A 23,764-nucleotide genomic window follows, 5' to 3' on the forward strand; every position below is an offset into this window, starting at 1 on the left:
AGTGATTCCAATAGTGAGTCATCAGGCTTCTTTCTTACTTTTTCAACTTATCAGCCTGCTTGTTGAGTAGTACTTAGCCTCCAGTTGCTGCAAAAGCATCCACTGAATTGACCAAATTGTCTTCATTGATCTTCTTTAGAGTTAAGCAACATCTGTCAAAAATGGTAGTCGTCATTGGGGCGAAAGTGTTGAGAGCCTAAAGCCGTGTTTGGCTAATATACGTGCTTTTGGTTGTCCCGATGTTTTACAGCATCCTGGGATCTTGGAATATTGGCCTCTGCCAGGTATTTCTGGGCCTTAATAATTGAACCGGCGGGTGCGTTCGTGGTCTGCCTGCCAAGTTCTTCATACAACCGCTACCTTTTGCATTCATTCTGGTTCCTCCTCATATTTTTTGGCCATGACTTCTTTGACAGTCTGAAAACGCAAAATCAATATTTCAAAATTAAATGAATTAAATATCAACTACTTCTCTTGACATTTTCTATGCAAACCTCTCTGGTTGGCAAAATGACTCAAGGACCTGCAGCCTTCGCTTTCAACAATGTTGAGGCGCTGGCAGTCCTTAATAATTCAATTCTGAACTGACCTGTCCAATCCATGCTTCCTAGGAGCTGAATGGTCACAAATGAAATCATAAAATGTACATTCATTATTAATAAAGTGATTAACACAGAAATTCAATGTGTATTTGTGACCTTATTTTCATACTTTGTGCATTGAGAATGATTTTACTTATGTAGGACAGTTCAGGCAAACAAATGTGACATTTAACCTGCTGAAAATAAATGAATAATTAAAACTAAGAGTGACTTTTGAACTGGGTTTGAATTCTGATAGAGAAAGTATGACAAAGGAATAAAAATACATACAATTGATCAAAATTGTGCTTCAAAAGATCTGTGATTCTTTCGGCAGGGACGCATCCCGTTGACAGATGGCAGACACGCTTCCTTCTAAACAGCTTGGTGCCTCAGTGACGGCTGAAATGGCAGCTGTGCTGCTCACGTGTTTTAAAGCAATACGCACACAGACACGCGGTAGTTATCAGTTTGAAGTTGTAGTTTTGGGGAATTTAGATTCAGTTACCAAAGGTGTAAAACTCAACTGTCAAGCAGAAATTCCGCTTTGGTTTTGAAAATTCCATGTTGGTTCCGAATCCTTTCAGCAGCCTGGGGCCCCTCGCACCTTCGTTTCATCAAGGAAGCCCAAGAAAACAAATCCATCGAGTGCATCTCATATGATTGACACTTTGTCGGCCGCACCTTCTGTTTTTGAATGGTTGTTTTTCCGCAGATCATTTCACTAATGAACTACTGTCAGCTTTACACAGACTGTTTAAAAAAAAAAAAAGCCAAAAATTGTTTAGTTTTTGGTTTTGTTTTCCAATTGCAAATACCCACTTTAAGGGGAAAACAATTTCAGGTTGTCTGAAACATAAAAGGACATCACAGTGAGTTGTGGTTGCCACAGTGCTTCTCAATTATTTTTTGTTGCGCCCCCTCAGGGAGAATTTTTTTTTCACGACCGCTCCAACTCTCCGCCGCAACTATAAATAATATAATTTGTCTATAAAATTGTTGTAAGTACACACTTGTTGACAATAAGAACAGCACTGCCACCTACTGTAGTGCATGTGGAATTACACTTTATTCTAGTACGGCCCAAACAAAAAAAGTACCCTGCCTGTCTCTTACGATAGGCACCACAGCATGGATGGATGAATGAAATAACAAAAAGAACCACGTGTATGTTAAATTATGTTGAGTTTTTGCCCTAGTCACAAAAATATTATTTCTGTGCATTTCTTTTTTATATCCAACTAATTTCTTGTTGAAAGACGTCCATACTTTATGCTTGTGCTTATTTCTCCTTTGTGTATTTTAATGGCCATCATCACTTTTGCCACCTCTGGCCTCTTCCTTTTGTCTGAGAAATGTTCTATCTATAGCTTTATCATTGAGTAATTATCAACATCACAATTTAATCCATTTTGCCTTAACAAGTTACATATCTCATTTTTGTTTCCATAACAACAGATTTCCCTTATATTCTACTTTCAGTTGAGTGTCAGTGTTGTTGAAAGATACCAGCCTGCTGTTTGCCACCAAAGTCTTTGCCTTAACCACCCACTAGTTAAATATTTATACAAGCATATAAATGAAACAAGAGGCAGTATTTTGTCCCAAAGTAGAAATTCTATGGAGATGTATGAGTAAAATGGTTTGGTCTACACTACATTAAGAGCTACTAATACCATAAAGCATAATTGACATTTAAAAAAAAAAGGTGGGATTCTTGGTAATGAAGAGGTTCTTACACTTTTATGTTGTGACTTATACAGTGGTACCTTGACTTAAGAGTTTGTCTTTCTGTGACCAAGTTCATGATTCATTGCACGCAATATCAAATTGATTTATCTCATGCAAATAAATTGACATGCAATTAGTCTGTTCCAGACCACCAAGAAGCATTACAGTTTTTTTAGTTACATAATTTTAATGAAGAAAACTAGCAGTGATTTTTGTTTAAAGGGGAAGTAAACCCCCCAAAAAGTCTTGTCAATAATATGTTATATGCAGCACCATTAGTTTAAATACGGTATTCTGGTTAATATTAATTAGTGGAATATGAGTTAAGCAACAAAATCCAGCCGTTTTTATCAATATCAGAAGACGGCCACTTGAAGCTGCGCTGTGATTGGTTGTTTCCTGAGCTCTGAGCAACATTGATGTCATCTTCAGTCGACAGCAAGTGTCAAAATGGCCGCCCCCTGAGATGGATAAAAACGGCTGGATTTTGCTGCATAATCATGTATCACAAATGTAATATTAGTCAGAATGTCATGTTTAAACTAGTGAGGTCACATATAACATCTTCCCCTTTAAAGGCAATGTTAATAAGATTCATGATAATGATATTAAGAATATTGAAAAGAAGAAAGAAAAAGGGATAAAAAAAAGAAGTAATTAGCCTACTGTATGTTGGACAAGCTGAGTTGTATGTGTGCCTTTAAGGGGCCGAGCTGCCTGAAATGGCGCAGTCAGCAGGAGGTTGAAATCCTGTGGTGTCTTTCTATGAGACGTATTGTACTCACACCCGTTGAAATGATCTCTGTGGTCTGTTATTACGATTCTGTTCAAGTGTAGAAGAGAAGACACCAATGCTGCATATCTCACACTCGCTTTCAAAGTCCTCATCTGTAAAAGTGGCCTGTCTGGTAGAAAGAGTGCAAATGAGGAGAAAGCGGGGTGAGCCGAGGCTGCCATGCGTCTTAGAATGCTGTCAGTTTAGACTTGAAACACTTCTTTAAGCTTCACTGATGATGACCTGAGCGGTAAGTGTACAGCACTCATAAGATGAAAGACTCAAAATTCATGTCTGTATGTGTGCAAAATCACATCGCATCATCGTTAAATGAATGCCATCCTGTGGTCTCTTACATTTTTCATGATGCTGAGTCCTATCTTTGCAGAATCCATCATACACTTTTGCCAATGCAAAACGAGCACAAATGCAATGCTCGGTAGGACTCCACCTTGTTGTACCCACTTCCTCTTGAGGGTTTGAAGGCAGGAAGAGAAGAGAAAAGAGGAAGAGGTAAAGAGTGGAGGAGGGCCGACTGCTTTCAGTTTGGGTAAAAAAAAAAAGTGAAACATTGAACAGGCACCTCAAAACAACCTGTTAGTGAGCAAAGTGACACACGAAAAAACATGGCTCCTTGGACAGCAACCACCGTGGAGCGCTATGGCGTCGGTGAGTCATTATGTGGACATTCGTTTACATTTGTGCACTTATTGCTATTATGTGTATGTTCAAAAGAAAATAGGAAAACTTGGTTAATGCTTAACAGGATGTGAGCAGGTGCAAACGAGTGTCTGGATGAATGATCAAAAATGTTTAATGTAACAGCAATGCAACTCAATATCGTATTGCTGCCGATTGCATGAATTTTCATGATGAAGTCAACATCAAGCAGAGTAGATGAGGAAATGCTGTCGCAAGCCACTGTGACATTTTTATGCTCGAGCTGAGGTTCACTGACCTGCTTCAGATGATGGATACGTGACTTTTTATTTTATAATATAGAATGTAATAAATGATATTCATGTCATTCAGGGACAACTGAGCTATTTAGTCAGTACTGACTGTTGTACTCGTGTAGGCAAATGTCAGGAAGTGGACAAAGAAGGAAGGAAGTTTAATAGCCGCATGCTGTAAACCCTCATGTTTGATATGTAAAGAGAATGTCTAGTAGTTAAGGACTGTGTAAATCCATTAAAGGCTCGTCCATTGGGAACTGTAATGTGATCTTAAAATTGTAATAGTACTTGTGCAAAGGTCAACAGATGGCTTTATGTGTCCCATTTTGTTCAAAACATTTTCCATCATTCATCTTCCCACGCAATCAACGCAAGGTTGAATGCGCATATACTTTGAGCTCAGCTTTTGACTTTTATTTATTTTTTTATAAATCTCAAGTATCTACTTTACAATTTGTGCAAGAGCTCGATGTTCACCCATGTGCGCCCGCTGCAAGATGCTGTGCTGGCGTAATCCTATGTTTTTTTTTTTACAACTGTCGTTTTTTCAGCCAAGTGGAACTTTGCTGGCCGTGGAGAAAATCAACTTTCTCTGGAGGTTGGAGATGCAGTCTACATCCAGGAGATCTGCGAAGGTATTATACAGTCTTAATGCATTACTAAAAGGTTTCTTTGCATTATATATTGATATACTGACATATTCTAAATTTAAAGTGAAAGTCAACCTTTAAACATTTCTTGATAATAATATGTTATGCGTGACCTCGCTAATCTAAACATGACATTCGGAGTAATATTACATTTGTGTGATATGAATTCTGAAGCAAAATCCATTTTTATCCATTATAGGGGGTGGCCATTTTGCCCCTTGCTGTCAACATCACAGTTGCTCAGAGCTCGGGCAACAACCAATCACAGCTCACCTGTTTTCTGAAGCTGCACTGTGATTGGTTGTTACCTGAGACCTGAGCAACATTGATGTCATCTTCAGTCGACAGCAAGTGGCAAAATGGCCGCCCCTTGAGATGGATAAAAACGGCTAGATTTTGCTGCTTAACTTATATTCCACTAACGTAATATTAAACAGAATAACATATTAACACCAGAGGGGCTGCATAGAACATATTATTGTCAAAAACAAATAAATGGGGTTGATTTCCACTTTAAATCATGTCTTGTGTATGTATGTATTGTTCTAGGTTGGTACAAAGGCTACTTGGCCAGGAACAAAGCCCATCAGGTAACAAGTGATAGACTGACTCTTGCATTTTAAACGCTATAATGATATGTGAGCGATGTTATGCTCTAGTTCTGTGATGACAGAAAATCAATTTTGAAACTAATCACTGCCTTCCCATTTTCCACTCCAGGGTGTGTTTCCTGCCAGTTTTGTACACCTGAAGGAGGTAATAGTTGCGCATCGAGGGTAAGTGGAGTTTGTATAATAAGCAAAGTAGTTGTTGCTGTTAGTGGTTGGTATTAATTTGCAGATGAGAATCGATTTGCTCTGCACTGAAGGCAGCAGCATGTACCACTAGACTGCATTCTCTTATATAGTGTTATTTAAACCAAATTAATCACATTTTTGGCAGTATAAAGAGATGTGCAAAACTTTTAGGAAACATAAAAGTTCATAACTAATGGTGCCCCAGACTTTTTCCCATTAGTTTTCATTTTTAAGCAACTGTGTATTCATTTCAAATATAGTACAGTGTAAGTTTATATACAATACTTACATACACACATGCATATCATTAATGTAGAGCAAAAAACTTCAAATTGATAAAAGTATATAGTAACTTTAAACAAATGTGGAAAAAAAATTAATCGATTTTTTATTGCAATTTCCCCTTTAAGTTAACTTGCTTAATAAAGGGTTACTTTTCTACAGACCCAATATATTGGTCATGATTCTTCAATGTGCTCCCACACAGAGATGAGAAGGTGGTATCGTTTGCAGAGATGCCTCTAGTGAAAGAGGTGACCATGACACTGAGAGAATGGGGCAGCATTTGGAAGCAGCTCTATGTGGTATATGCAATATAAACACCCGCACACACACGACTGGTGTACGACTGTGAGTAAATAAAGTTGCTTTGCGGGCCATGCGTTGATTTGTGCAGGCCAACAAGGAGACTCGTGTGAAGCAGGTGCAGAGACTGATGTGGGAGCTGATGGAGTGGCGTTCCCAGCTCCTCTCCGGAACGCTGCCCACTGATGAATTCAAGGAACTCAAGCAGAAGGTCATCTCCAAGATTGATTATGGAAACAAGTATGTACAAAAACATCACCAAAAACAAATGTATTCATGTACCCTGCAAGAAGTGTAGTTTGAAATATTCACCACTTACACTTGCACATTTTATATCCAATTCAAGAGCTGTATCAAATGTACATGTGCGTTTATAAAGCGGATGCTGTTTACTTTTACTTTTGATTGACACTGTCAAACTTGTTTAACAATCCTTTTATGATTGTTGTGCTTTGGAGTGATATTTTACTGCGCTGTCTCTATATGCAACATTGTTTCTAATATACAGTAGTGATAACTTGAGATACTTGAGACTTACTAGTAGGGATGGATGAGTACCAATACCAGCCTTATTTTATGGTATCGGTACTCGCGACGGTGGCCGATACTGGTCGGCCGCCCTCTTGTGGCCGTTTATGATTAAGAACTAGAAATTAGAGGAATAGAAAATTGCCATTCATTTCAATTATTTATTTTTTGGGGAAAATTCTATATTGGAATGTAAAGATCTTTTTTTTTTTTATTCATCTGTCATTTTGGGGAGAATTTTATTTACTAGTAGTGGTATCGGTGTCCGTGACTACTTAAGAGTATTGTATCGGTATCAGCTTGTAAAAAAGTGTTATTGAACATCCCTACTTATGAGTTTATCAAAATAGGACTTGTTGGGACAGTTTTTTGTGTGTGTGTTTTTTTAAGTGTCATCAAGCTGTTAAATGCAACTCCCAAATGCAATTTCAAGTTTATAGTCAAACTAAACACAAAACAAAGAAAATTACGACATGTATTTAATACAATCCCATATAAATTCACTATCTTAATGGTTATACATAATGTGAAATGCCATGGAGAGGGGTTATTTCAACAAGAACGGTAGAGCAATTCATGCAAACAGATAAGATAACAATATTCACAGGCATATGTTCTTTATCCTCTGCAGAGAATGAAAAATATTACAACATCTTACTGAGGAGTTTTGAGCGACTCGTATGTAGGCCTACTGTATACCTCAGGTGGCCAAAGTACACATACCAGAAGAGGAAGCGCAATGTCCATTGAATTGAAGCAAAAAATGTGGCAAAAAACGGTTTAATGTACATTCTATTTAACTGATATCATTACTGTATGTTTTTATTAAATGCAATATTATAGAGTACTTTTACAAATATTCTTTTTGGGGGGAGGCTAGAACAGATTACTGGCATTTCCACTGATTTCAATTGGGAAAGATGACTTGGGATACAAGTGTTTTGGGTTGCGAACATGGTCACGGAACAAATTAAACTCATATCTCTAGGCATCACTGCCCTTCTCATGTAGCTAATATGAAATGATCAAGTACTATATAGTTAATATAGCCTACATCATATTTAGTGTAAAAGGTATAATCAGCATATAACCTATAGCAAACATCTTTCTAGGAGCCTCTGTGTCATTAATTTAATTATAAAACACAACCTTCTCCTACAGTTGATGATAATGTTCGGACAGTAAGCATAACACACACAGACTATAATAATAAAATATACATTATCTGACAGGCTGACCAACACTAAAACCCTTACGTCAATGCTCTTGCTTATTGGCAGCCAAAGGTACAATTCCTCATTTTACTCCAAAATTATTAATTCAAGCCCTTCAAACTTTCAAAGTGCAGATCTGTTAGCAATATAATCAAATAGAAATAGGAATACTCCATATTTGCAATTAACTGAAGTACAGTATGAAACACTCACACCAATGGAATAATATGATAATGTGTCAGTGAGAACCCTGAGGCACATTTAAACAAAAAACTTTTTTTTTTGCTTACTGCAGCTTTACATGAATTATGCAGCCTGTTTTTATACTGTACATATATTATGTAAGGTGGAAATTGCTTCTAAGTGCGAGAGAAATGTGTCCTTAATGTGTCCTTATAGGCGCGGGTAGCAATTTTCTTGTCATTTCACTATCACTGTTTTGCAAAATGTTTTTAAATGGTGCAATACATAACGCGTCTAAGCTCAAATACATAAATAAATAAAAAAAAGTACTGTGTATATTTTAAAGCCAAAAGTTATTGAAACATTTTGCACAATAAGATAAATGACCAAGAATGCATTCATGAATCCTTTTGTCTTCCCTGCTTTGAACCGCTGCAGGATTTTGGAGTTGGATCAGGTGGTTCGAGATGACAATGGGAATATTTTGGACCCAGAGCAGGCCAGTGTCATTAGCCTCTTCCGAGCCCATGAGGAGGCCTCTGCTAAGAACAATGAACGCATTAAAGAGGAGCAGGTAAGGGAAAGTTAAGAGAGCACAATCCCTATCATTTAATATGCGTTCTATTTTTCACAAAGGCATGTTCAAATTAAAATGCATGAAAACGTCTATATGTCCATTTTACTTGCTAATCATGTCTGAAGTGCTAAGTATTCATTCACATCATTATAAATTGGATGGGGTTAAATTAAGGTCCTTATGGCCTACTTTACATCTCAGCAGCAATTCATTAGCTGAATAAGATTTAAATCTTCAGCTTTTATGTGAGACCTTCCCCATCCATGTCAATAACGGCTATGGGTGAATGTGACAGGCGTCGTCGTAAATGCCCCAAGTTAACCTGAAAATGTCTTAATTTGCAGTCCGACGTTCAGACAGAACACAGCGGCTTCTCAGCACGTATCCAGTCATCACCCACACACAGCCTCTATGTCTTTGTCAGGAACTTTGTGTGTCGTGTGGGAGAGGATTCAGAGCTCTTCATGTCCCTCTACGACCCGATCCAACAAACAATCATCAGGTATCAATCACTGTGACTTCTTTTTTTTTTTTCTAAACACTGATAACTGGGCATTGGAATAATCGTTTATTTGGGGCATTATTAGTTGTCATATGCACAATGGATGTCTGTAATTAGGATGGTGCTCACCGCTCAACATTATAGGGTAAAATACAAGGTCATATCACATATTGGAATGTGAATGCCTCTTTATAAAAATATGTGGAAAGATATGTGAAAATATGTATTTGCAAGATGTGGCAAGCTCATAGAGACATACCAAAAATGGCTTTTAAAGCAGGGTTTGCCACTAAAGGTGGTTCTACAAATTACTGACTTTAAAGGGTGAGTAGGTATGCACATGCCAATTTCAATTTTATTTTTTTTATGTTGTAAAATAATTTTTACATATACAGTATATTACCCACTTCACTTCAAAACTTAAAACTATTTTGTGCCAAAATAAATAATACATTTTAAATTAGTAGTTCTAATGTAGCAAAATGGGTAAAAAGCGGAGGGTGGTGAATACATTTGCAAAGATCTGTAATGGAAATATTGGGTTATTATTTTTTCTGTTGACCCAATTAGACAACAATGAACCATTTTTAAGACATTGAAGAGCATACAATGACAACAATAGCACTATTAAGACTATAATTTTGTAGACTTGTGCTTTTGGCTGTAAGGAGCACACACGCACGAACACGCAAACACACTGCAACTCCCTCCGTGCACTAAATCTGCCTTCCTGTGCCTCCTACATGATGAAGCCTCACTAAATGCCAGAAATAATAAAGTAAAAAAGACAAATTACAGTGCTGCACATTTTGACTGGCAGCACATGGAGGTTGCTGACAGTGCTGATGTTAAGCCCCGTCATTCACTGTCATGGCGGCAAGATCAGCCACTTTCAGACCCGCATCCACAAATCTTCCCTTCAAATCTCACTTCACCCAGAAACATGCAGCAAATGTTTGTGTCACAATTTATCCATTTTCAAGTGTGGTTTTATATATGGTTGGAGACACTAGTTCCTTGCACCTTTCAAGCTATGACACAGCTGTAAATATTTAAATTGTGATGCACCGGTATCCACAAGAGAGGGCATTATATTGTGTACAGAAAAGTTAGTAAAATACTGTAAGTTATATTAATTCAAAATGAAACAAGTGCATGGTTGTTGATGACCCAACGTATCTCTCTGTCCCCTATGTATTCCAATACACATTTGGAAGAACAAGCAGCAAAATTGTGTTGCGGCTCAACCTAGTGGAAAAGTTGGAAAATTACACTTTCATGAACATTTAGTCATCACTCCTGAGAACATGAAGAAGCAGATACTGATTTTTGGGGTCCATGTAGACAACTATTATGCTTTTAAAAGCACACAAATTGTGGATATCTAAAGTTCAATTTAAAAAGTGAAACTTGGATTGTTATTAGATTAGCGTTAGTGAAGTACTTAACTCTTGAGTAGTCCATGCACCAATACCGTTTTGATATATACAGTAAAATTTCTTTAAAAACAGAAAACAATGACAGATAAATATAGCATTTCAGTTAATCAATATAATATTGATGTGTTTCACTTTTTGAGCCAAACTTCAAAAATAAATTGAGCTTTTCACAAGATTCAAAACCATTGAGATGAACTTCTATGGTAAATTTAACAAAAAATGATCATCTATAATTTATAGTAACATAAAAATATCTCTTACGTGTTAACTGAAGTTATTTTTAAATGTATTTACAGTATACAGAAATACCCGCAGTGATTATTACTATTCAAATGTCCTTGAAAACATTTATTTATTTATGTATTTATTATTATTATTACTACTACTACAACTTTTTACCTCATTTAGAGTAATCAGCACAGAACACATACTTTGATTCTGGTAGGCTTCTTTTCCATGTGCTATCTTCTAAATTGCTATTCTATCTTTTGCAGTGAGAACTATTTGATTCGGTGGGACAGCAAAGGCTTCCCTAAAGAAATTGACATGCTTAACAACCTGAAAGTCGTCTTTACGGTAAGTGACCACAAGGGGGCAATGGTGATCTACTGTATTAGTAGCTGAGACTTTTCATTACCCTAAATTGCCCATAGAGTAACTTTTATCTGTCTGTTTGTTGATTCTTACGATTTATTTCACTTGAATGAGCCTATGCTTTCAAACGATGTGTGTGTTTTTGTTGTTGTTGACAGGATTTAGGGAATAAGGACCTGAGCAGGGAGAAGATTTACCTCATCTGTCAGATAGTCCGAGTGGGCAGAATGGACTTGAAAGAGAGCAACAAGAAATGCACTCAGGGTCTCAGACGTCCTTTTGGAGTGGCAGGTACAAGACCAAAGATCCCTTCTCTTATTCTTATTTTATTTAATTTTTTTAAAATCATTATTATTATTATTATTTTTAGCTATATTAAATGCAAAGTGAAGGAATAGTGGTTAGCACGCCGGCCACACCGTCATAAGGTTCAAGATTTGAATCTCAGCAGCCCTCCTGTGTAGAGTGTTAGCTTCACTCAAGATTTAAATCAGGGATGTCAAACTCGTTTTTGTCGCGGGCCACTTTGTAGTTATGGTTTTCCTCAGTGGACCGCTCTGACTGGGAAAAGTAATCACTTCATCTGACACAGCAAATTGATGGATAACTAGTTTTGAAATCAGAAGTCAAGGAAAACTATTGTTCAGCTATAGTGTAGTTTTCATTGATGCCTTCAAATTTGTGTTCAATTTGTTCTGTAACCTCTCGTATTTCAAAACACCTGCGTCTCAGTCATATTTATCAAATGACATGAATGGAAATGCATTCCAGGCATCCTCAGAATTTTTTTTTTAAAAGTGTGTTTTTTTTTTACATGTTTTTTTCGCAAGAAAAATTGCACTCAACAGTATTTGTACTGTATAAACACAGGGAAAACATTTTCTCTCCACATAACCTGCAAACACGGAAACTGCTAGCACAAAATACAACTGTGCCTAATGTATTGTCCTTGTTCTTCTGTGGGGGTTAATCGGCAGTTGGCACACCAGCTTCATGGTGCATTAGCGCCACCAACTGCTATTGTCCGCCAACTGCAAGGAAGCAAGCATGACTAGACGGTGGCCAGATGTTGTGAAGTTTGCTGCTGCTATGTAGCGTTAAATAAATAATAAACTGTGTAACCGTGAGATGCAAAGTCAATTTTCCAGGCACAGACAAAAAATAAAAATAAAAATACAGTTTCAAAGCTCAGCCATACATTTGACTTTTTCCCCCTCCACAATAGTGTCACCAGAACGGTAAATTTTTCTTGTTTCCCAGTGATGGACATCAGTGACATCATCAAAGGGAAGGCTGAATGCGACGAGGAGAAGCAGTTTTTCATCCCTTTCTGCCCGTATGTGCTCATTCTTCTTTCTCATAAATCTTCAGCTCTTCGTGAAAGTCAAATGTCATTTTGTGAGCAGAAAGACCTCTGCGTCAGTGCACTTGAACGGTAATGTATTCATGCTTTTATGTATGCGTGTGCGCAGGGTTGTGGCGGAGAACGACTTTCTCCACACCTTTCTGAACAAAGTGACCACGTCCCGGGGAGACAGCGGTGGTCAAGGTACAGTCGTCCACTGGCACTTCCAGTCTTGCTGTGAGCACTCATGCCATCCATGTGAAATGTAGAGAAAATGGCCTTTTTTCCCCAGTTGCTCTGCGAGCGAACACATTAGGATCACATGTCCACAATCCTAAAGGCCCCGAACGCCACCTTGATAGGAAAGGAACACCTGAGGCCACTGAGTTATTTTTTTCTTTTTTACTGGCACACTTCTACTTCTCGTACACAGTGAAAATGGGTGCATTGGAACCTCAAAAGTCAAATGCGTAGTGGTTATATTAATTATTATTATTTTTTTTAAAAACATTCAAAAGTTGCCTTGAAATCTTGTGAAACCTATAGCCCTACAATTTTTTGTTGCTGTTGCTATTTTGGTTGATGTTGCCACAAAGGAATATGGCTGAAGTGACAATAAGTCATCTCCATTATTCATAATTATTAAAAGAGGACATATGAAAAATACCCCTAAAAGGTATATTAGGTTAATTTAAGACTGCAAATGGCCGATAGCTCACTCACCACCAACCTAATGAGGACAAGCACTGTAGAATTTCTAATCTCGAATTGAGTCACAGAATGAATCTTGGAGGTTCAACTGCTGTGATTAGCCTTGAAATAAGTTTTTTTTTGCAAAGAGGGCAATCTTTTATTCCTCACTTTTCATCCATTCCTTAGCTCTGTTTTGTTGCATCTTTTCTTTCACTTTCAAGGTTAAATATTTCAAAATGCTTTTCATAGTAATTCTATAATATTATGCTATCATTCCTCACATATAGTGGATTGCCTTCTCTGTGATGAATGGATTTCTGAAATGTTTAAATTCAGACCTTATAATAATGTTCCTTATTTTGAATTTATGATCCATGGAATTTTATGACTGTAAAATGTACATTATAATGAAAACACTATAATCAGACTTTTTTTTTTTTTACCCCATTGTGATCTGTTTGTATGGGGTAAACTCCTACAGTATAACCAGTACGCTACGGTATGATTGTAAGATTTTCAAATCTGACTCGGCTTATCACCAAACCCCAAGATGCTCTGCAGCAGGTCACTACAGATGAAAATAAAAATCCTTCTTTTAAGATGCTAATCCTTCAGCTTCATAAACCTTTTAAAGTTTTATCATACTGCATCAATAAACCTTATAGAATACATAAATTGCTCTTTCGCTCTATAGTGCAGCCATTATGGGAAATCATTGCCAGAAGAAAAACTGAATTGATAGTTACATAATCATATATAAAGCTGCAGATGCATTAATAATGACACACAATGACAAAAAAGTCTTAAATTATTACTAGACTGTTTGCAACAGTGTTATTTTTTACTCTAGCTTGTTAGGACTTTGTGATTGAGAAGGCAATGTTAGATGTGAGGAGAAACTACAATTACATTACATTCTTATTTTTCTTAGCCAGTGAAAATATTGATATGACAAGACCGTAAATGGTAAGTCAACCCCCCAAAATTTCTTGACAATAATATGTTATATGCAGCCCCACTAGTCCAAATACAGTATTCTGGTTAATATTGCATTAGTGGAATATGAGTTAGGCAGCAAAATCCAGCAGTTTTTATCAATATCAGAAGGCGGCCATTTTGCCACTTGTTGTCTAATGAAAATGACATCACAGTTGCTCCGGTCTCAGGTAACAACCAATCAACAGCTTAGCTTCAGAAAACAGATGATTTGCCTGAGCCCTGAGTAACTGTGATGTCATCTTCAGTCGACAGCAAGTGGCAAAATGGCTGCCCCCTGAGATGGATAAAAATGGCAGAATTCTGCTGCATAACTCATATTCCACAAATATAATTCATTATTAATATTAATCAGAATGTCATTTTTATACTAGTGTGGTCACATCTAAAATCAGGAATTTCTGAATTCTCATTTGTAGCCAACCACACAGCTACAAAAGTACACATTTCAAATGTGGTCTTTCCAGGACTGTGGGTGACCATGAAGGCTCTGGTTGGCGACGTGGTTCAAATTCGCAAAGAATACCCTCACCTGGTGGACCGCATCACGGTAGTTGCGCGCAAGCTGGGCTTCCCCGAGATCATCATGCCGGGGGACGTGCGCAACGACATCTACCTCACGCTGCAGGGAGGCGACTTTGACAAGTACAACAAGACCACGCAGAAAAACGTGGAGGTCATCATGTGCGTGTGTGATCAGAAGGGCAAGGTCGTACAGGTGAGCAGCAGGAGGTGTAATGGGAAGTGAGAGGGGCTATACACACACCTGCATAGGAATCTAATTCCATAACCATATAAAAGATTGTTGTTGTTTTTTTTTTAAACTCGCTGATCGGTGATTGGCTCCAAAATTCCGGCTGTATAAAGCCTATTACTGAATGTTTGTTCTTATTTTGCTATTTAATAGGGAAGTCAACCTCAAAATTTTCTTGACAAGTCTAGTCTAAACATGGCATTCTGATTAATATTACATTTGTTGAATATGAAGCAAAATCCAGCCTTTTTTACCCCTCTCAGGGGGCAGCCATTTTGCCACTTGCTGCTGACTGAAGATGACATCACAGTTGCCAAGGGCTCAGGCAACGACCAATCACAGCTCACCTGTTTTCTGAAACTGAGCTCTGATGGGCAACTGTGATGTCATTTTCACTTGACAGCAAGTGGCAAAATGGCCACCTTCTGATATTGATAACTGCTGGATTTTGCTGCTTAACTCAAATTTCACTAACACAATATTAACCAGAATGCTGCATTTAGACTAGTGGGGCTGCATGAAACTAAAAAAATATATTGTTAATAATTTTTGGGGGTGTTGACTTCCCCTTTAATATAAAAAAAATATTTAAGTATTTTTTGGAGCGTTGAAATGGAATAATAGTGTTTCCATTCATTTGTGATTTCAGACAAGTGTTATCAATGAATGAATTAAACTCGTAATTCAAGGCACAACTGTGCACTCTACATCAATCAGCCTATTTTTCTCTGCACATTTCTAGAATTCCATCTGTCTTGGAGCAGGGGATAAGGCAACTAGTGAATACAGATCAGTCATCTACTACCAAGTCAAACAACCTCGCTGGATGGAGACATTTAAGGTGTGTTTTTGTTGCATTCGTATCATTATTTACTTCCCCTTTCAGTTGTGAAAGCTTTGCCGTCAAAAGTGTAAGCACGAGTGGGCTACAACTTTTTGAAAGATGATGTATTTTCTTTGTCCTCCAGGTGGCCGTCCCTCTGGAGGAAATGCACAAGATCCATCTTCGCTTCATGTTCAGACACCGCTCCTCTCAAGAGTGTGAGTGTGACAGTTGTCTGCCTACAGTAGGCCTGCATCTTTTCCCTCCTCCCTCTTCCCCCCGAGCATAATGTGACACGGAAAAGGACAAAAGGATTGGAAGCAATTTGCAAAATGACCGAAGGCGTCATTACACACACACTTGATTATACAGGAATCTGTCATGTCCCTCTCCGCTACTTTCTTTTTTTATTTCCCCGATGTGCTCTCTCTCACCCTGTCTGTCCTCTATGTGGTGCTTCAGCCAAGGACAAGAGTGAAAAGAAGTTTGCTATGGCCTTTGTCCGTCTGATGAAGAACGACGGGACGGTTCTACAGGATGGACTTCATGACCTTGTGGTCTTCAAGGTTAGGATTTGAGAATTATTATTATTATTTTTTTTTTAAATGACATTTACTCAAATGTCCCTCATGCCTCTCTTTTAAAAGTAGGACAGACTTGATGTGCAGAGGCTACTTGATGAAACAATATGCAATCATCACTCAAACCATTTGGCCAAATCACAGCGACCTCACGAACTCACTTATAATAAGGCGGGTGTAGCGCGGTAGGGGCATGGTTAGCACATCTGCCACAGTATGAGGTTAGAGGTTCGAATCGGGGTTCGGGACTTCTTGTGTGGCGATTGTATGGTCTCCGGGTGCTTGTGTGGGTTTTCTGCCGGTTCCTCCCACATTCCAAAGGTAAGTTCAATGAAGATTTACAATTTTTCGTCAGGGTGAATATGAGACTGGATGGTTGTTTGTCTTTGTGTGACCTGTGATTGGTTGGCAACCAGTCCACGGTGGGACACCTCAAGGCCTTTTATGCTGTATTTATACTCACAGTTTGACTGTGTCTCTTTGAAATCATCGACTTGTCTAGTTCCGGTCTCTTGTTGTTCAAACGGGCCTTTTATGTCAACTGAGTAATCGTTTTGCACAAAGTCACAACCAAACTGGAGAATGTTTGTAACATGTTGTATAACATTCAAACCGCCACAGCAATAATGCAGTCTGCTGTGGTACATATTTTTGTGATGCTATTTTTACCGACGGATGTGTCACAGTTGGAGGGATGCGGCAAAAACAACACATCTGAAGCATATGCTGATCTTTACTGTTAAATATGTAAGATTTCCCTGTTCATTTAAAGAGTTAGTCATTGTAGTGTAGAATTGGGCAAAGTATGGCTTGAGGCTGCATAAAAGGCCTGCTCTGTTTTTTAATCTGGCACACTGGGCATTTACATTATCAAGAGTTCTGTATTGCATCTTGTGGACAAGGTTTTACTTGTTCTGCCTGCCACTGTACTGTACATTGCTGGCAGTGATAGTTTAACAAAGGAACATTATTTGTAGTGAATAAATAATACTTTTTGGGTGACTTGTCTTGTGTGGAGATTATGTTTAAGGAATAATCATTTAAAGAAAAACTTCAAATTATACTGTACCTGGTTCTCCTCTGTAAAAATCAGCTATTAAAAATGTCTTGATAGAAAAAGTTTTCATTTTACACTGACTTGTAACCTGGTAAAAGTTGTGGGTGTACATGGCATATGAATGGGACATTTGGCCCACCCAAACAGCCTGAGAGAAGCTAAATAGATTTCCTGGTTAATGAGCACTGGTAAGATTGACTCCACTTATTGATTAAATGTCAACTGTAGTGAAGATTAATTACTTGTGATGTACTTGAGACGACATAGATGGTCTCCCTGTGCCCTGTTGCTCACTGATCTCCTTTTATCAAAGCACTCCACTCAATCCCTGTTCTACTTCAAGCTTGTTCCCTGACCCCTCCACTCACTCAATAGCCCATTGGCTTTGTACTAAAGTGGGCACAGGGGCCGGCTAAGAGCTGGTGCTAATCTTAAAGTATTGGAGAATGTGCAAATAAAGTTGAATATCCGCCCATTCATTATTTATAGTGCGTGTACTCATTAGGATTGTGGGTGAGCTGGATCTGACTTTAAGTGTGAGGCAGGTTCACAATAGCCAATCACAGGCCACATACACGGTGTGTGTGTGTGTGTATACGTGTGTATATATATATATATTCAAATAAACTCCTACCTGAGATTCAAACCCCCAACCTCAGAACTGTACGGCAGGTGCATTAATCACGAGCTCACCATGCTGCCCAAAGTTGAAAATAAGAATTAAAAACAAAAATAGATTGATTTTGAAACTTAAAATGATGGTATAAGAGGATGACTCATGCTTATTGGCGTCATAGGGTGACAGCAAGCGCATGGAGGATGTGAACTGCTACTTGTCCTTGCCCTCCACCCGCCACCACTACGGGGACCTCCACAGGGGGGCGGTACTGAGCCGCAGCACCAGTAACGTGAGCGGCGGCAGTGTTGGCCTGTCTGTCAGCTCCAGAGACGGCTTCACCATCTCCACCCTGGTTTGCTCCACCAAGCTTACCCAGAATGGTAACTGTATATATGTGTGTGTGTTTTCCTCTAAACACGGACTAACCTGTACAATGTAGGCCTACTGTATGAACCCATTAAACTAACTAAATAAATAAATGAATAAATAAATAAATAAACAGTCACCGTATGGCGCAGCCTCACTGTAAATCACTTTTACATGTAATGAATTACAAAAGCTATCTGATAATATCATGCCTTGATCTCTTTTCAAAAGTAGTGTCCCCAATTGCACCATATAAGTGTCCTCAGGGTAGCGTGAAAACCTGCGTTTGTGTGCATGTCAGTCTGCTTGTTTGGTGCCTTTAGCAGACATTTTGTGTGACACTGTTTTGATATGGACACTCTGGGGACTTTAATTTGGCAGGAGAGGACATTCAAGTTCAGAAAAATACACATACACGCACACACACACGCACACACAAAAGAAAGAGCAGAAGAGTGCAGAGAAATGACACTGGAATAATCCAATTTTGGATTAGGCCTACCTCCTATAGACCATTTTATGTTTGTAAAGAGTTGATGCCAAGATACTTCCTGGTGGCAGAAAAATGATTGATTACTGCTAACCTGAACTGAAATGATGACAAACAGTTTTTCTACCTTTGTGTTTTCTTACAGGTGTGTATAAAATGTTTGGTCGGGCTGTCTTTGAGTACTTTAGCTAGATGTAAGGCTGCCCGACTAGCTAAGGCCAGTTCTATATACCACACTAGCCATTTTCAGCCACCAAAATAATAATAATAATAATTTAAAAAAAAAAAATCCTTGCCATTAATCCCAGGAACAGAAAAGTCAATAAGCCAGTCTCTTGATGTCAATCATGTTAACTGTCTGATTTTCCGCCACATTTGGGTTTGAATTAATTTACAGTAATTGTTAAAATGTAAATTTCAGTATAACCTTGTTTGACATGTTCTTTTTGGACTGGCACTTCACATAATCAGACTGAGACGGTAAGGTTAAAATCATCCAAGTCATTTAGCTGTATTTTCTCAAGTAATGTTGGTTTGTCATAATTGTTTGAGAATGAAGCAACCTTGATAATTATACACTATATATACATATATATTATACATTATAGGCAGTTAGTCTAAGGAATTATATTTTATAATGCGTGTAATTAGAACTGTCATATCACTGGCATTTGTGCAAGGTATTTTCAAATGGACGTAAGTCAAACGGACACAGAGAAATAACAATTTGGGATGCTATGTGGTTCATGGTAAATCGTGAAAGTTGTTTTTAACCGTACTTTTCCAAATTAGGCAACGCTTTGGGGATATACAATAAACAAGGAAGTAACCTGGAATTCTGGCATGCCAAAAACTCATGTGCCGAACATACTAATCGGTTCTTAATTCCGTGTGCAAATCGTGTCAAAACCATTACATTATTATATATAAATTTGTAACATTAAACATCAAGGACCGGTTGTTCAAAACTCAGTTATATCTTTAACCACTGGTTATGTAGATTTAACCGACTGTTAACTTTAACGGCACCGTTATTTTGTTGTTCAAAACTCTGTTAACTTTAATCGGCTGTTAACTTGCTGTTAAAGTTAACACACCTAAGGGCCGCCGCTAACTTTTTAACAGTAAGGTTGATTCTGCGTTCGTGGCTAATGCTGCCTTCATGATGCCCGTTGAGCGCAATAAAAAGAGTCCATCAAGGGCTTGACTTTGACATTGGTGATTATTCTGATGACGATTTACGCACACGCAAACGCTTAGCAGTAATACAATGCAAAGTCTCATTATAAGTGTCAAATGGGAAATAATAAAAATTTGTTTTTTAAGACGAGTTGTAAAAATGGACAATGGTTAAAATAACCGTGAATTGAACAACTGGGCCCAGATCTATTGAAACAAAATAACACATTTTTTACAACCCAGGTTCTCGTAAACCTCTATACAATGTTTGTTTTTTCCTAAACAGATTTCAGATTTTTTTTTTTGGGGGGGGTGGGGCAAAAACAAAAAGCTTGTTATTCTCTAAAAATTACTGTACTCGTTGACATTGGAATAAGCGCTTGCTTTTGCCAACAGGAAGTGTGACGTCATGGTGAAATGTCTTGATTTGGGGAACATATTGTGTGCCACGGTGTGTCATGTTGTATTCTAAAAGTTATTATGATACGAGCCGAGGGGAAGGTCTGGTTGTGTAATGGTGATTTTGTCGACCTGTTTACAAATTAGAATGACTCAACAGCCCCATTCTTTTTATATATATTTTTTTAATATACCGGCAGTGTTGTCACTTTGTCCTACACAGTTTGGCAGACGGCCATATATAGTTCACCACACATGCACACATGTACTGTATACACACCCGCCCATGCATGCCAGACAGTAAAGTAAATTTGACACAGGTGCCAAGCAACAGCTGTTACCAGGGAAGCAAGTCCATCACCATAATGAACATTAACCTTTGTTTCAATCACCTACACCGCAGGCGTTTTTGTACGCTCCCTCACACACGCACACACACATACACAATCCCCCAGCATATCGCTAGGGTTGTTTAAGGTCATCCACCAGATGTGCAGTTCGATATGTCACATATTTCCAATCAACGGCAGCCAATATCTTTTAGTGAGAAGGCCTCCTGTCGCACAGACGCTTGACCTGTGTCAAAGTGTTGCGGCACTGATGATGGGATTAAATGATTTTAGAGCTGGTTTTGATGACAACCTTACATACTGTTCATTTTCCTTGGGTACATTTTCACCCAGGCCAAAATAGAATACCCTCATCATAATTGTCAAAATGCTCTGAAACGAATGGATGGCTAATCTTAATCAGTATTTCAGAGAAAAGGGAAATGTGTATTTGCTGCATTGCAGGTACTTGTTTATGCAGGTGCAGGTCTTGCACTCTTCCACTGTTTCAAGATTCCCCCCTTGCAATTAACGGTGTAACAGGTGCGTGTTTCTATGGGAACCCGTGCTAATGTGGTGGAAACGCAGACAGTTCTCTGGATTATCTCAAGATCAGTCAACCTGAAACATTTCTTGACAATAATATGTTATATGTGACCTCACTAGTCCAAACATGACAATCTAATTAATATTACATTTGTGGAAAAAGAGTTATGCAGCAAAATCCAGCCGTTTTTATTCACATCAGGGGGCGGCCATTTTACCACTTGCTGTCGACTGAAGATGACATCACAGTTACTCAGAGTTTAGGCAACGACCAATCACAGATCACCTGTCTTCTAATGTCATTTTCGCTCGGCAAGTGTCAAAATGGCCGCCTTCTGTTATTGATTAAACTGCTGGATTTTACTGCGTAATTCATATTCCACTAACGCAATATTAAAAGGAACCCCAAATGTAAGTTTGCTCTATAGTATTTATTTGGTTGTTACTAACATAACTATGAGATTCATTTTTCAAACACAATTTCCAGTTTAATACATTTTGTAGAAACTTTATTTGGACGGGTGGCGCCATTGTTATTTAAGTCGCAACGCATTCAGTGCTTAGTGACGTAGAATGGCGACTGGCTCTCTGCCGAGAAAAGTGAAACATCTATAAAGAAAGCAAGGTAAGTCTCCGTAGCGTTCCTAAAGGAACGATCAAAACTCTCGAATCCGTCTGGTAAATGAGGAGAGCACGGCGATCGCAGGTTGTTTCTTTAGGAACGCTACGAGGCTTACATTGCTTTCTTTATAGGCGTTTCACATTCCCCGGCAGAGAGCCAGCCGCCATTCCACGTCACTACGCACTGAATAACAATGGCGGTGTATATCCAAATAATGTTTCTAGAACATCCATTAAACTGTAGATGATTTTTGAAAAATTCATCTCATAGTTATCTTAGTAACAACCAAATAAATCATAAAAAAAAGCAATCTTGTCATTACAGACGGGGTTCCTTTTAACCAAAATTCCATATTTAGACTAGTGGAGCTGAATAGAAATTATTGTCAATAATTTTAAGGGGGGTTTAAACACTGTTCCATAAAAACAATATACACAGATGGCAGGGTCATTTTTAGGAAAGTCCTCAAATTGCTTCAAATGTCAAAACAGGTCAGATTTGACCCAATCAGTATGTAAGGATTACAAGAGGACATAGATGTGTTGAATCAATTGTAAACAGACTGTAACTTTGTTGTTTCTGTTCCAGTCCATGTAGGTGATTTTTAGTGCTGGGATGATACTTTGAGGTTTAATTCATCATACTACAAACTGTCAAGTCACACACTGGTGAATTCGAGCAAAACACAGCATGATACACTTCGGTGAATCTTCACAATGTTGCCAACAAATGATACAAACAAAAAATAAATACATCAGATATGCTTGGAACTAGTCATTAACATTTCAAAAGGTTTAATCAATGTTTATTCTGAAACGAGACAAAAGAGTTGAGAGATAAAATCCTCGTGTGTTTTCTTTGCAGTGGGCCTCCTGGGGCTTCTTAAATGGAGGACGCAACCTGAACTCCTGCGAGAAAACCTGGAGAAACTGAAACTCATCGATGGAGAGGAGGTGGTCAAGGTCAGTAAGACCCGTTGCCAGGCACGGCGCCAGTATATTTTTTCCCCCACTCCTGATGCTTAGGGGGAGCTTGACCGATAAGTGGGGGCGCTGAGAAAATAATCGATTTTTAGGACTTCAGTTAACTTCATAATTAAATGCTACAGTGGCTTAACTGAGGATACTCAGACTTCTGATGGGGCTTTGCATTCACGTGCCCATTCAGCAGCTTTTCCTCTTTATTTGTAGTTCCTTCAGGACACTTTGGATGCTTTGTTCAACATCATGATGGAACATTCTCAGACAGATGACTACGACATTCTCGTGTTTGACGCCTTGGTGAGTGTGCATCAAATCCAAAGTTTGAGATTATTTCACATGGATTCTCATGCTACGTTTTTGTTTTTATCTTCCGCAAGATCTATATAACAAGTCTGATCGCGGACAGAAAATTTCAGCATTTTAACACGGTGTTGGAGGCTTACATCAAGCAGCATTTCAGCGCCACGTTAGCCTACAAGTAAGTTAAGTCTTGAATCATGATCCATTTTCTTCGGTTGATATTCCTTTTCTGAAAGATAAAGTCACTTTCATTAAAAAACAACAACAACAAACAAAAAAGAAAGAAAAAACAACACAACACCTGATCGAGCAAATAGAACTTGACCCAGAGCAAGTGTCACATTATTTTCATGTATGCTTACAATTTGGGGCAGAACAATGGCCAAGTGGTCAGCATGTCTACCTGACAGTTCAGAGGTTCAGGGTACGAATTTCGGCTCTGACCTTCCCATGTGGAGTTTGCATGCTTGCATTGGTACTCAGGCTTTTGGTATGGATATCAATTGTTAGTTAGGCTTATGTTAGTCAAGGCGACTGACTGGCTTGACTTGTCTTTTTGGTTAAAAAATT

The 23,764-nt window shown here is 38.4% G+C and overlaps 1 protein-coding gene across 2 annotated transcripts in view; it reads left to right on the forward strand.

The window, feature by feature from the left end:
• dock2 (dedicator of cytokinesis 2) overlaps positions 1-23,764 on the forward strand; it is a 139,391-nt gene that overhangs the window by 28,845 nt on the left and 86,782 nt on the right. Inside the window, exons 2-22 of one of the 2 annotated variants that reach the window (XM_077578871.1) lie at positions 3,150-3,337; positions 3,476-3,756; positions 4,595-4,678; positions 5,243-5,283; positions 5,414-5,469; positions 5,978-6,074; positions 6,167-6,315; positions 8,439-8,574; positions 8,922-9,079; positions 11,013-11,094; positions 11,271-11,403; positions 12,373-12,448; positions 12,585-12,661; positions 14,614-14,864; positions 15,643-15,741; positions 15,869-15,941; positions 16,186-16,289; positions 18,159-18,360; positions 22,776-22,873; positions 23,102-23,191; positions 23,272-23,372. In XM_077578871.1, coding sequence (XP_077434997.1) covers positions 3,714-3,756; positions 4,595-4,678; positions 5,243-5,283; positions 5,414-5,469; positions 5,978-6,074; positions 6,167-6,315; positions 8,439-8,574; positions 8,922-9,079; positions 11,013-11,094; positions 11,271-11,403; positions 12,373-12,448; positions 12,585-12,661; positions 14,614-14,864; positions 15,643-15,741; positions 15,869-15,941; positions 16,186-16,289; positions 18,159-18,360; positions 22,776-22,873; positions 23,102-23,191; positions 23,272-23,372 — 2,150 coding nt within the window. In that variant the 5' untranslated portion in view covers positions 3,150-3,337; positions 3,476-3,713. Of the gene's footprint in view, positions 1-3,149; positions 3,338-3,475; positions 3,757-4,594; positions 4,679-5,242; positions 5,284-5,413; positions 5,470-5,977; positions 6,075-6,166; positions 6,316-8,438; positions 8,575-8,921; positions 9,080-11,012; positions 11,095-11,270; positions 11,404-12,372; positions 12,449-12,584; positions 12,662-14,613; positions 14,865-15,642; positions 15,742-15,868; positions 15,942-16,185; positions 16,290-18,158; positions 18,361-22,775; positions 22,874-23,101; positions 23,192-23,271; positions 23,373-23,764 lie in introns of those variants that run through there. The other variant, XM_077578872.1, reaches the window with a different exon arrangement.

This window comes from Vanacampus margaritifer, chromosome 10 (genome assembly GCF_051991255.1).
Source record: "Vanacampus margaritifer isolate UIUO_Vmar chromosome 10, RoL_Vmar_1.0, whole genome shotgun sequence".
NCBI lineage: Eukaryota > Metazoa > Chordata > Actinopteri > Syngnathiformes > Syngnathidae > Vanacampus > Vanacampus margaritifer.